General features: G+C 51.6%; 1 protein-coding gene across 1 annotated transcript in view; it reads left to right on the forward strand.

Moving 5' to 3' along the window:
- Positions 1 to 3263: 3263 nt before the first annotated feature.
- SMCO4 (single-pass membrane protein with coiled-coil domains 4) overlaps positions 3264 to 13694 on the forward strand; it is a 59698-nt gene continuing 49267 nt past the window's right edge. The window contains exon 1 of the mRNA XM_070426893.1: positions 3264 to 3435. Within this exon, the coding sequence (XP_070282994.1) occupies positions 3276 to 3435 (160 nt within the window). The 5' untranslated portion in view covers positions 3264 to 3275. The remainder of the gene's footprint in view (positions 3436 to 13694) is intronic.

Below are 13694 nucleotides of genomic sequence, written 5' to 3' on the forward strand. Positions count from 1 at the left end.
ACTGGACAAGATGTCCATCATTAAGAAGCTCATGAAGAAATGGGAGAGAGAAACACAACCAACCTCCGTAACGCCTGTTGTGCTTTATGATATTCAAAGCACTGACATGCTGATTTTGCCAGCTCATTGTCATGTTGGCTGCCATAGGATTTTAAACAGTGATGGGCTCAGTAACCAACTCAATGACGTCCTTTGAAAGAAGGCATCCCGTAAAGTGGAATACTCCGCTCAGCCGCGGCATGGTGACTTTAATCAAATGCTTTTTTTTAAAAATATATTTTATTGATTTTACATAGAGAGTTAGAAACATCAATGAGAGAGAAACATCAATCAGCTTCCTCCTGCACACCCCCTACTGGGGATGTGCCTGCAACCAAGGTACATGCCCTTGATGGGAATTGAACCCGGGACCCTTTAGTCCGCAGGCTGATGCTCTATCCACTGAGCCAAACCAGTTAGGGCAATTGAATGCTTCTTGACAGGAAACACTAAGGAGTGTATTGACTCTTGGGGGTGAATTTCACCAAAACCTTGCAACTGTCACAACGCCTTTGTGTGATGTATCAGTTATCTGTTGCTGTACAACAAACCACCCAACCCTTATGGCTTGAAACAACCACGTTATTTCTCACAATTCTTGGGTTGGGTGGGTCTTTTTTGGCTGGTCCTGCCTGGGCTCACTCATGTGGGCTGGGGGTCGGCTGGGGGCTGCTGCAGCTGGGATGGCAAGCCTTTCTCTGCCTGGGTCTTTCATCTTCGAGGAGGTTGGACCAAGTTTCCTTACTGTCTCCGCAGGGTTCCAAGAGAGCAAGGAGGACTGCACGCATGCCTATCCACTGTCCCTGCTTTTGCCGTATTTGCTGATGTCCCAGTGGCCAAAGCATGTCACATGGCCAAGCCCAGGGTCACGATGGGAGGGGGCGACACTAAAGGCATGTATACTGCGGTACGATTCATTCGAGGCCATTAGTGTAACAATGTTTGAACTTTCCCTCTTAGACATGGATCACAAGATATGCGACTTTAACTTACAAATGATAGTGCTTCCCCAAAGACACAATAGACACGTTACAACTAGGATAAGGAAGCTTTTGAAGTCACCTTATTAAGGGGACGGAATCCTACATCAAATGGCCCTGCTTGCCTCGTAAAATTATTCATTAATTTTTAGCAGTGGCCTTGGGAAGTTAGGTACATACTATTTAGAGGAAAATGGCATTTACAATTATAATGAACGAAAGCAATTCACACTGCAATACTGCCCCAATTTGCTGGTTTCACATTTAGCAGCATCCGTACCCGCCCCCCCTGCCCCCCCCGCCCCCCCCGCCCCCCCCCCCCCCCCCCCCAGTCTCTCTGCCCTAGTATGTGCACGCCTGTCTCCTCCGCTAGACAGCAAACTTCTTTGAGGGTGGGAGTCTTACCTCACCCAGGTTTGTTCCTTTCACTGTCACAGCACCCACAACACTCAGGAGATGTGCCCTAAATGTTTGCAAACTAATCAGTAGTTGCCTTTTCTTAAACACATATATACTCCAGGGACTTTGCTCACTGACTGGGTCACCAATTCTCTCTCAATGCCACAGGTACTAGTAAATATTATGCACCAGCGTCCAAACCAGGGGCCTGAGGTGCCGGAAGCCCCAGGTGGATGCGCTGGGAGTCCAGCCGAGTCCCACCTGATGCCACGTCACTGCTGCTTCACCTGTGGAGCAGGAAGGAGGCCCTCAGAAGCGAAAAGGTGGCCTCAAGGTGTTGAGAGAAAGGCAAGAAGAAAAACAGTAAGAGGCAGTAGCCTGCAGGGGCCCCAAACCCTTCACTGCCTTTGCAATAAAATAAACACTTGTTCATTGAGAGATGGGCACCGAAATGCAGGAGGAAAACCTGCAGAAGAGCCAGTTCTACAGCTCTTAGGAACACCGAGACCAGTTCCTTCTTGGGGGTGGGGAGAGGAGGAACTGGAGAGGCCTTGCTGGGGGGCTGGCCCTGTTGGTCAGGTGACAAAACCACACAAACCAGGGCATGACAGTTGTCTCCAGGTGAAAAGGGAGGTGGCCATTATTTTACACATTTGCCTATAGTTCTTACTGCCTACGAGGTCAATAATGTGCTAACAATAGCTACCATTTAGTTACTATATGGTGTACGTGTCTGTATAGCACTTTACATACAATGCTTGATCTCAATTAATCCTTCCAACAACCCTAAGAAGATTTTATTTGCTTGTTAATCCTCCCATTTTCCATTGATTTTTTTTTCAGAGAGAGTGGAAGGGAGGGAGGAAGGGAGGGAGAGAAATGGAGAGGGAGGAGGGAGAGAGAGAGAGAGAGAGAGAGAGAGAGAGGAAAATCATTGATGTGAGAGAGACACATCATTAGTTGCCTCCTGCACCAGCCCCAAACTTCAACCAAGGTATGTTCCCTTGACTGGAACCAACCCGAGGCCCTTAGGTGTGTGCGGGAAGGGAGGGAAGCACGCTCTAACCACTGAGAAACACCAGCCAGGGCTGAAGTAGATTTTATTAGTCTTCATGTACAGACGAGGTACGGTACCCAGGAGATCAGCTTTCCGGAGATTTTCGGCTTTTAAGTAGTAGATCTAAAACCCGCCTTTTTGACTAAAAGTCCTGGATAACATTTAACCCTGTGCCTCTTGTGGCTTTGCTGCTGGTTTGAGGTGGGGAATTGTGAATCCCATTTTTTCACGCAAAGCCGAGCACGTGTGTGTGTGTGTGTGTGTGTGTGTGTGTGTGTGTGTGTTTTACAAAAAGCAAATCCAGGTCAGGATAGCTTGAGGTTTAAGAGGCAAAAATCTCACTCATTGATTCCCTCTCTTGCTCCCTCGATAGGTATTTATGGCGCACTTGGGTACTCCTGGCAGGGCGCTGCCTTGGCCCCAGGTTAGAGAATGGTGAACACGAGAGGCATGTGTGCCCCTCTAACCACCACCCGCTCCCGATTTTACTGTTTCGTGGGCGAGGCTTTCAGAGAAGCAGGAACTGAACGGCTCAACCCGGGGATGACTTCGGCACCGGCAGCGCGGGAGCCAGGGGAGGAGGCGCTGAGCAGCTCGGTGGTCGGGGCAGGCTCCCCGGAGGCAGCCAGCGGCGAGCCCGGTGCCGGGCGCGCGGGACGATCTTCGGGTCCCGCGGCTCCGGGAGGGAATGGAGAGCTGAGGCCAGGCCCGGAGCCGGGCTGGCCAGGGAAGGGAAGGCGAGGGCGGCGGGGGCGGAGGCCCCGGCGAGGGCGGCGGAGAGTTAGGGTTAGGGCGAGAAGATGCGGCTTCCCGGCGGCAGAGGGCGCCTGGCGCTGCGGTCCGGCGCTCCGGAGGCAGGAGCGCGGGCGCGGAGAGGAGAGGAGAGGCGAGGCGAGGCGCGCGAGCGGCGGCGGCCACTGCCACGTCTTCCCGGCAGTGGCGGCGGCGGCGCGGGAGGAGGTGAGCGGAGCGCGGCGGCGGGGCGGGCGCGGGGACCCGGCGCTGGACGGGAGTGCGGGCGCCAGGACAGCGCGGTTCCCGCCACGCCGGCCCCGCCGCCCGGGCTGACCGCCGAGGCCCGAAAGCCGAACGGGTCCCGAGCGCAACTCGTGCGCGCCGGGCGGGCAGGGGCCAAGGAGACGCGCGCCCTCCCGGCTGTTGCGGCTCCGGGCGCGGAATCCCTGCCGCTGCGGCGCCCGGGCCCCGGCCGGGAAAAAGTTGGGGCGCACGGCGAGCCTGCGTGGGCCGGGCGGGAAGTGCGGGTGCCGGCGGACTGGGGTGTCGGGAGGACGCGGTGAGAGGAGGCGGGGGTGGGGGGGTCCCGGGCCAGAGGCGGGGCGGCCGGGAGCGCGGGGTTGGGAAGGCGGAGGCGCGGGTCCTGTAGGCGGGGAGAAAGGGTTGCGTGCGCTCAGAGTCTCGGGCGCTTGTGGACGAGTGTCTGGCCGGGGCTCTGCGGTGAGAGGGAGGGAGGCGCCACGGAGACGGATCCTGGGGGTCGGGGGACCAGCGGGCCGTAGGGCAGAGCGCTGGGGAGAGGGTCGCGCCTCCTCCCTGCCTGTTTCGGGGCAGACCCGGAGAGAGGGGCAGGCTGAGAGTTGGGGACGCCTCTGGCGTCTGAAGCCCCGAAGGGGAGTTCCTGTACGAGGTGGGGGAGGGAGCTGAGAATTGCTTCCTCCACCGCTCTTGAGTGCCGCCCCTCCCCATCTGCCACATGCACCTCTCAGACTGCAGTGCTTTTGTCCTGGGGAAGTTGAGGAGGGACCCCTGAGTGGATGAGATAGTTAGGGGTTCCAAGGTGAGCAGGAGGAGTGGGCTCCATGAAATCCTAACGAGCCGGAAGCTATCTGACTCCTCCCCCCGCCCCCTCATTCCCTCTCCAGTACCGCCAAGGTCTGACTCCCCGGGTTTGGGCTAGCCGGTCCCCCAAACCGAGCAGCATATCTGCTCACAGGGACCCGAGTATCCTGAAGGGAGTATAAAACATGGCATTTTAGTCTTTGCTGAGGTTGGTTATTTGAGAATCAAGTGGTTCTGGAGATGCTGGATGCTTAATTAGAACAACCTGTGAGGTGGCCCTCGACAATGGCGATGACTCATGCTGGCTTAATTTTTTCTTCCCCAGAAAAAATTCAAGACACAAGGATGCGAGGTCATTAGCAAAAGCGATAGAGCTGGAGCCCCACACTGTGGCCGTTTTGAACTCTAGTTCTAGTCCCAAATATATGAGCAGGGCATGTGACCTTGAATGAGTCACGTGCCCTCTCTGGGCCTCAGTTTTCCTTATCTGTAAAATGGGGTATAAAGAAAGAGAACTATACAATCTGATAGTGGCAGGAGTAGGTTTCTGAGGGAGACAGATCTTTTTCCTTGTGAGACTAGATTAGTCACACAAAATCAATTTCAACCTATTCCTATAAAGAAATTAGGATGGACTTGAAACAGGTGAGAAGCAATACTGCCAAAAACAAGACAAAACCAAAAACGAATAACAGTTGGTACTAGACTTACAGTATGACTACTGTTCTCATGCAGGCACTTTGTGTACATGGCTGTCGAGCTGTCTTTACTGTAAAGTTGTTTGCTGAAAAACGATATGTGTATTTCACTTGTGGATTTGAATTTTTGTGTTTGTTTGAGCCGTCAAGCCTGGAGTGGACGCTCAGTTGCAGCCTTACTTGAAGAACATCCCCAGGATATCTCATTGCCATAGTACTATAGATTTCCTTCTGTCTGTCTGATGCTGGGATCCTAGAACTGCGACTTCTGTCAACTTTTTCATTCTGGCTTAAAAAGTGGTGAGCTGATTCCTGTTGCATATAAATAACCTTTCTGAATTTCTCAGGTTTCTTTTACAGTGAGTGCAATTAATAGGCAAACAGTGCACTAGATGCAGGACGTTAAAAATACCTTAAGGTAATAACTGCCCACCCCACCCCTATTCCCAGACCTTCTGGGTAGCCTCCCACTAGAACTTCCGGGTCACCTGCTGGCCATCCAGATTTGGATACTAAGGGTCATCACAGAGTTGAAATGACATGGCCCACTCAAACAGCACATTAATGATCAAGCCATGATGCTGGAAGGAGAGGAGGAATTTTTGTGTTTTACAACTGAATGCGCCTGTCCTTCTGTTTTCTCCCATTAGTAGCTTTCAGAATCCATATTGGATTTGACCACATCATTTTCAGTAATCCTTGTTCGTCAGTTTCTTGGACGCTGCAGTTAGTGATTATCTCAGAGTTTGAGGTAGTGGTAAAATTATATTCTCTCCAACAAGTAAAGGTTTGATTAATTAGGGTGAATCTTTAAAATATGTTATATATATATATACATATATGTATATATAAATATATACACACACACACACACACATACTAGTATATATGTGTGTGTGTGTGTTTAAAATTTGCTTTAAGGGCTGTTAAATTAATAAATGTCATGATGCTAATAATAGTTACCATTTGAGCCCCTACCATTTATCAGACAGTGTGAGGTGAGAAAAAAAGAGTTCAAAAGGGCACAGCTCTTACAGCTGGCTCACACAAGTTACTGTCGATCTTTGAAACTGAACAGCCTTTTATAATATAGTGAACAAGGAATTCTTAGCTGTCCTACAGGGTTGTAATATTATATGAGGCAGTGTATATGGGAAACAACATGCAAACTGTGACGTGCCCTCCAGCCCAGGACCGTGTGTTAACATAAGAAGCATGTGGGGACACTGGAAGCTTAGGAGTCCAAGGGTCTTGGTGTCTGATGGGCCTGGGTACACATCCTGATCCCATCACCTGCCCCCTCTGAGCCTGGTGTCTGCATATGTAAAGTCAGGGTATTGTCTGTCATATATTAAATGAGAGATCCCTGCGAATTGCAGCGGGTGCTCAGTAAAGGGTGGCGTCCACCCCTTTCTGTCCCTTTGCCCACAGGCACTTGGGATAATGGCATTGATTAAGTCTTCCAGTAGGAATTGTCCTCAAGGGAAAAAGGCTTTTAAAGTACACTTTTGTGCTTATGAATAATTCTTCCCGCCTTCGCCTTCCAACACACAGAGTGACTGTTGCAGGCCCTGTCATCATCTAAAAAGGAGGGCACTGACCCAAATCAGAAGCCACCCTTCTGTCATCTTTTTCATTCTGGCTTAGGGTCTTTGATAGGAAGGTGAAGATGGACGTAGCTAGTTTCCCTTTGCCCATTTTTGTGCCCTTCTCTCCTTTTTTATTCATTTTATGGGCAGGGAAAAGATACTGAATGTGGGGTGTTTCTAACTGGAGGGGAGATATTGGAAGAGCTATAGCATAAGGTTGAGGCGGGGGGTGGGGCAGGGCAGATAAGGGCTGGGAAGGAGATGGGAGAGTTGAACCTGACATAAGAACTGGAAAGTTTGGCGTGGAAGAGATCTGATAGATGTAAGATTTGGCTCAATAAACGAGCCAAGTTCCACCTAGCCCTATAAGTCTCTCTTGTGGGGCCTTGAAGTTTTCATGCTTCAGGCAGATTTTGACTTGTGGTGGCATCATAAATGAGTTTCCATAGCAAGTGGAATGCTGAAAAGGAAATTAAGTTCCAAGAGGGTGTTTGTTGTGACTGATGCCAGAATATCTCTGAGAATTTTATTAAGATTCAGTCAGTCTTTAAGAATACTCCTTAGTCCTCTGAAGATATTAATTAAGAAATTGTTTAAAAAAATAGAAATGTGTTCTTTGTGAGCGTTTGAAAAAAAAATGTAATCTTCCTAAATCTTTGGAACAAAGGGAGTCCAAACAAAAATCATAGAGCTCTATGTTTTAAAAGCATTTCCTCCTAGAGTCATGCTCTCCTCCCCCCATGCCCATTCTCCTCTTGCATTATTTTGATAATGAGTTAATTTTGGCTTCTTTCACATCTTGGAAGCCTAATTTTTATGTTTATGAATGACCCTAATTTTTAGATCTCAATGTGCCTTCTTTTCTGTTGTGTAATTCATATTCACTCACCGTGAAGCAGCCGTGCGGGTGGTGAAGAGCACAGATCCAGAGCCAGGTGCAGGGGGTGGGGGTGAGGGTAGGCAGAGTGGTGTCCCGGGAGAGCTGGGCTGTCTACAACTTGGGTTTAATCCTCACAGCGACTCTGGAGGTAGATCGTGTCATTCCCACTGCACAGAGGGGGCATGTGTGCCCACAGAGCCAGCCAGCGGTTAGTCTGAGTGCCAGCTGAGATCGGTGTGACTCCAAAACTCGTGCAGGCAGAGGCCTGGCACGCCCTGCCAGGGTTGTACTCTGTCCTGTAGGTGGGGGGTTTTCATGAAGGGAGAGAGGGTCCGGTCTGTATTTGAGAAAGCTGGCTCATGGGCTGTGTAGACTGTGAAATTAGGAGAAAGGAGTCTGTGAGAGTAATTGGCATGAGAGATGATGACGTTAAGACATTACGACAGCGGCAGTGGCGATGGAGAAAGCGGGATGCGTCAGGATGGACAGTGCTTAGTGTCCCTCTATCCCCCGGAATTGCAAATGCTAATGGTGTGGACTGAAAGCAACCTCAGCAGAAACCAAAGTCACCTCCTTTGGTTTCCTGTGTCAGGGGGAGCAGGTGCCTGAGTAAGACCTGAGAGCACCTTCCCCTCTCTGCCCACTCCCTGGCCTTGTCATTTCTGCCTTACAGGTTCCGCAGGCCCCATTGAGGAAATGCTGGTTTGAGCATTCAAACGAAGCGATAGCATTGAAGGGAAAACACCCCCAAGGAAGGAAACTTCCTGGGGTGTAGTCTAAATCCCACTGTTCTCTGGTGGGCCCTAGTCTGTCCACTAGGGGGTGTGATCTGCAGTTTTGCCTGTTCCTCAAGAGTTGACTGCTTCTAGGCAGGGCTGGGAAAGGGAGGAGTGTGTTGGGTGAGTTCACAGAGGTGACCAGCCCTTTGAGGAGGAGGTGGGACCACCCTCCCCTGAGGGGTGCAGCCTCAGTGGGGAGCCAGGCCGTACTTGGGTGAACCAGATTCAGAGCAAGGAGAGATGATGAGTCCTGGTGGCTCATGTCCGTGCGTCCCCATCAGGATATCCGGTGGCCATGTCAGTAATGTGCTAGTCTCGTGCCCTCTACTCGAGTCAGTGCCAGACTTCGTAACAAACTTGCGTGGGCTTCTGTTTTCCCAAAGGCATAACACGTGTGCCCTTCAGAGAGTTCTTGCTTGGCTTGGGCCAGTTGCTCAGGTTTCGGCTTTTTTGGGGCTGCACGGTCTTTGGGAGGAAGGTTACCTTTATTCCCAGGGTTACCTTTATTGCATTGCCTGCTTCCTGGCATCGCAGACATCAGCTATCTCTGCGGTGAGTCACTGCAGAAGGGTCAGCTCCCCTACCTTTGCTGGATGGTACCCCTTTCCCTCCAAGATTTGACCTCTTTTCCTTGTCTGAAGGGCACCTCTTGGCAGCCCCAGCTGCAGACTGTGAAAGTGCCCAGTGAGTTTGGCTGGTGCTAACAGGGTACCTGTTGTAATGGGAGGAGCATTTTTGCCTGGCCATGTTAGCTGTCTTGCCTGCCTCTTAAATATTATGTCCTAAGCAAAGCCCCTTGGTTTTTCTTTTTCTTTTTTCTTTTTGCTTCATGTTAGCTCTGTGTGTGTGTGTGTGTGTGTGTGTGTTTTAATTATTACTGGGAAACAAAAAAGATACTAATTAAATATTTGAGTCCACATAAGTGCTTCTATTGGCAAGCAGAAAGAATGGTTACATATTTCGCCAGGATGCCATTGATTTATGTCTCCCTTTTCCACATTGTTGCTGTTTTGTTGGCAGAGCCATCTGATGTGATCAGTTTGGATGTCAGCAGTGAGTGTGAAAAGATCTCTGGGCTGTGTGCCGAAGTGGACGGGACTCACAGGAGTGGGCCCTGGGGCTGCCCGTCTGGGCTGTGCCCACAATCTGAGGATCCTGGCACACACGCCTCTGTCCGGGAGGTGGAGCTTGGCCAGGCCTTTCCGTTGACTTTGCTGGAAGCAGCTCAGTGGGTGGCTTTTCCTCTGCTGTTGGAAAGAGCATTCTCCCTTAATCCTGAAATTCTCTCGCAATCTCAGTTATTGCTTTGTTTTTTCTCATTCGGGGGGTGGGGGGGGGGGGGGGGGGGGGCGGGGGGGTGGAGGCAGAAAGTCCCAGGACAGTGAGTTTGGAGCTGTGCAGGTTCAGGGTAGGACAGGCTTGCCGCTTGCACAGAGCTTTTCCAAAAGTGTTCCTTACATCTCACATCTCCCTTCTTCCCTGTTGATTCCAATCCTGCCTCTCACCAGTGGCTTAGAAATTAGACTTGAACTTTATCAGTCACTCTTGGGAAGACCTGGAAGTGGGCACCAAACTTGTTCAGGTTGGTGTCATAATTTCACAGCAGAATAATAACTCTGGTTTGGTGGTGGTGGTGGTTTTTAACCAGTTCAATTGCTTTAAAAAAATGACAGAGATAATACATGAATATATTACACTCTTAAGCCCCACACTCCCATTCCGAGAGTATGTAGTAGTGCATAGCAGAAAATGTAAAGTTCCCCTTCCCTCCGCACCGCCTCCCTGCTGGGTTCTCAGAGGTGACCAGTGTGATGCTTATCCTAAATTATTCATCAGCCTGGATGGACACAAATGCTGATAATTTTGTTTTGTTTGTAAGCATCAATCTGGTCGCATCATATATATCATTTTGTTATTTTCTCTTTTCCCATAGTATGTCTTATAGATCTTTTCATGCACGTAACTCTTTTTCTTTTAATTTCTCTTTTGTCTAAAAAATATTATGAGGCAGCCCCCCCCCCCCCTTGGGAGATATTTGAACTAACTCTTTGGCTTTGCTGTTAGATCTTCACACATACCTACCGTTACGCACACATACATGCGTTTCTCAGAAGTGGAACTGGTGTGTCAAAGTCTTACACATTTAAACTGTTACAGCAACACCCACGCTGTGCTCTCAAGGGCTGTACTGGTTTCAACGACCAGGACTGTGTGAGGTTGCCCATTTGCTGTGGGCTGCCATTCTTCTAGGGCAGCGGTTCTCAACCTTGGCTGCACATTAGAATCACCTGGGAATCTTTTTAAAATCCTGACTTCTGGGCCTCATCCTCCAGAAATTCTGTTTCTTTGTTATGGGGTGGGACCACAACATTAGTAACAAAGAAGCAGAATTTCCGGAGGATGAGGCCCAGAAATCAGGATTTTAAAAAGATTCCCAGGTGATTCTAATGTGCAGCCAAGGTTGAGAACCACTGTTCTAGGGGAAGGAGGTGGATTGTGGTGAGTAGGCATTTCATTGATTATGGTTGAGGCTGTGAGACTCCTCATTTGGCCTCTGGATCATAGTGGGCGCTTCCATAGTAACGACAGAAAGTGCGGAGCTGAGCTCTCTAGGACCAAGGTGTGAGCATCCTGTTGCCAGGGTGACCCCGGTGGCTCTGGAAGCAAGCACTCCTGGTTTGCCCTTCTCTTCGCTTCTCCCACTGCCTGGGTGGATACTAGAATTGAGCACTTTAATTGTGGTGTAACCTGCCGGGGTATTTCTGCCGACCTCTCCCCTGAGGAAGCAAGCATGTGTAGGCAGTACATTGAGACCAGTCGGTGCTGCGCTGCTGAGGCAGGGAATCGAGACTCGGGGGCTGAGCTGGGAGAACATGTAAAGATCACTTGCCGGAAAATCAGTCACTCTTGCTTCTGGAGTAGTCTCCATGAATGGGGTGAAGCAAGGTTCTGGGTGCGGAGGGCCTTTCCTTCAGGGGTGTGGTGATCAGTGCCCGTCTCCTGGCCTGTTGGAATATTGTGACGCTCTGCCCCTTAGCCAGGGTGCTTTGGGGAGAAGCCATGGTCTCTTAGATGGTGTTCCAAGGGTCTGACCTGGTAGAGGAGGCATCTGGGGGCCCTCATGAATAGCTTCCCCTCTCCCTCCTCCATACCTCTCCCTCCCACTCCCCTGCCTCTGGCCATCCCTGCAGGCTGAGCTGCCCAGTGGGTTTGGGGAAGCTCTGGCCTACTGGACGAGTGTCCTTTACCTGCCATTCAAAGGGACCAGAGAAGAGAGTGATAGAGGACGCTCCAGGGTCAGGCCAAGGGGGTCCAGCTCCCACTGGGCACCTTACGGCTGAGGGATGTAAGCAGAGTTATTTTATCCCCTGGGCCTCAGCTTCCTCATCTGTAAGCCAGGAATAATATTAGTACCAACCTCACAGGGCTCTTGTGAGGACTCGGAGGGTAATGTTTGTAACACACTCAGCATATTACCTAGTAAGGACTCAGTAATTATAAGTGATGACCACTCTTATTTGTGTTCCTTTTTCCTTCATAATTGTTATTAAATGCATGAATGCACATTACATTTGCTAAATATAAAACTGCCCATAATCGAGTATTGTTAAAGAGAGGAGGCAGGAGACGAGGCCAGGTGCTACAGGCAGATTTGGGTGGGTGGGGGCTGTGGGAGTGAGAGGGGGTGAAGGGGAACGTTTGGCAGGGAGCCTTGGGAGGGGAGGAGGGCAGGTCCGATGTTGCCTCCTCACAGCAGTCCTCCTGCTGTGAAACCCCAGGGCCCTAAATGCATAGACGGAGAGTGCGGGTCCCTAGTACAACTTCTCCCTTTGGCTTGGGGTGGGGTTGGGGGTGCTGAGCTAGGCCCTATGAGGTGAAGTGCTGCCCCTGCCCCTGGCTGGCCCTTACTGAGTGGAGATAGGGAGGTGGGGTCCGGGTCTCCTCACTCTGGGGGTTGGGATTCTTTCTCTCTTTTCCACCCTGCCACGTGCTGCCTGTTTCCATTTGTGGGGGGAAAACTACAGTGTTAGGCGCTCTGCAAAGGTCTGCTTTCTGAGGCGCTTGTGGGACGAGGTCACTGAAGTACAGAAGGGTAAGATCAGGTGAGGCAGGGCTGGCATTGAGTTAGGCCGGCCCTGCTTCAGAGCTCGGGCTTGTACCTTCTAACTGGTTACGTTCCTAGCAGTGCTGCCTGGGTGGGTGTTGCCAGCGGTGCTGCCTGGGTGGGTGTTCCTAGCAGTGCTGCCTGGGTGGGTGTTGCTTGCAGTGCTGGCCCTGGGTGGGTGTTGCTAGCAGTGCTGCCTGGGTGGGTGTTCCTAGCGGTGCTGCCTGGGTGGGTGTTCCTAGCATTGCTGCCTGGGTGGGTGTTCCTAGCATTGCTGCCTGGGTGGGTGTTGCCAGCGGTGCTGCCTGGGTGGGTGTTCCTAGCATTGCTGCCTGGGTGGGTGTTGCCAGCGGTGCTGCCTGGGTGGGTGTTCCTAGCAGTGCTGCCTGGGTGGGTGTTGCCAGCAGTGCTGCCTGGGTGGGTGTTCCTAGCAGTGCTGCCTGGGTGGGTGTTGCCAGCGGTGCTGCCTGGGTGGGTGTTCCTAGCAGTGCTGCCTGGGTGGGTGTTGCTTGCAGTGCTGGCCCTGGGTGGGTGTTGCTAGCAGTGCTGCCTGGGTGGGTGTTGCTTGCAGTGCTGCCTGGGTGGGTGTTGCCAGCATTGCTGCCTGGGTGGGTGTTGCTTGCAGTGCTGGCCCTGGGTGGGTGTTGCTAGCAGTGCTGCCTGGGTGGGTGTTGCTAGCAGAGCTGGCCCTGGGTTGAGGTCTGTGCTGGCCTCTTATGCTGCTCAGTGAGTGATGTCTGTGCATGAGTGCATGTGTATGCATGTTTGTGCATGACAGCAAGTTCATTTGAAGTCCCTAACTTGTTTGCCGATGGTGGAGGTCTGAGAACTGCAGACTGAGTGTGGGGCAGGCTGTACCCAAGACGTCCGAAGCCGGTCAGGCTGTGAGGTTCAGATGGGGACAAGGAAACTTGCTCTTGGTTGGTGGGTGAGCTTTTTGCCCGTGGTCCTGGGAGGAGCAGAGCCATGCAGCCAGGATGCAGGTGGGGCTCGAGCACACCGCTTGGCTTGCAGAGGGCTGTGACGTGCGTCCAGATAATGTGTGAAAATGAACTGTGCCCATGAGAGAACAGTGGCCTGTGATATGAGGGGTTTCAGAGTAGTGTGTGGTGAGTGCCCAGTGCACTGCCCTGAGGGTCAGTCAGTGGATGGAGACCCACCTTGGCTCCCAGGTCGGAGGCTTCTCAGAAGCAGCACCCACTAAACAAGCCTGTCTGCCCCTAGAGAGCAGGTGGACTTCACCTTGCAGATGCGGACCCTGAGGCGAGATACTTGTTCAGGGTCTCGGCCTCGATGAGGGAGGGCTGGGCTGGCACCTGTCCTTGCTATTCGCCACCCACAAGTGGTAAGTGATCACTGTGGGTGGTCCTG

This window comes from Myotis yumanensis, unplaced genomic scaffold (assembly GCF_028538775.1).
Source record: "Myotis yumanensis isolate MYYU_CA2020_CCGP unplaced genomic scaffold, mMyoYum1.0.hap1 SCAF_10, whole genome shotgun sequence".
Lineage (NCBI taxonomy): Eukaryota > Metazoa > Chordata > Mammalia > Chiroptera > Vespertilionidae > Myotis > Myotis yumanensis.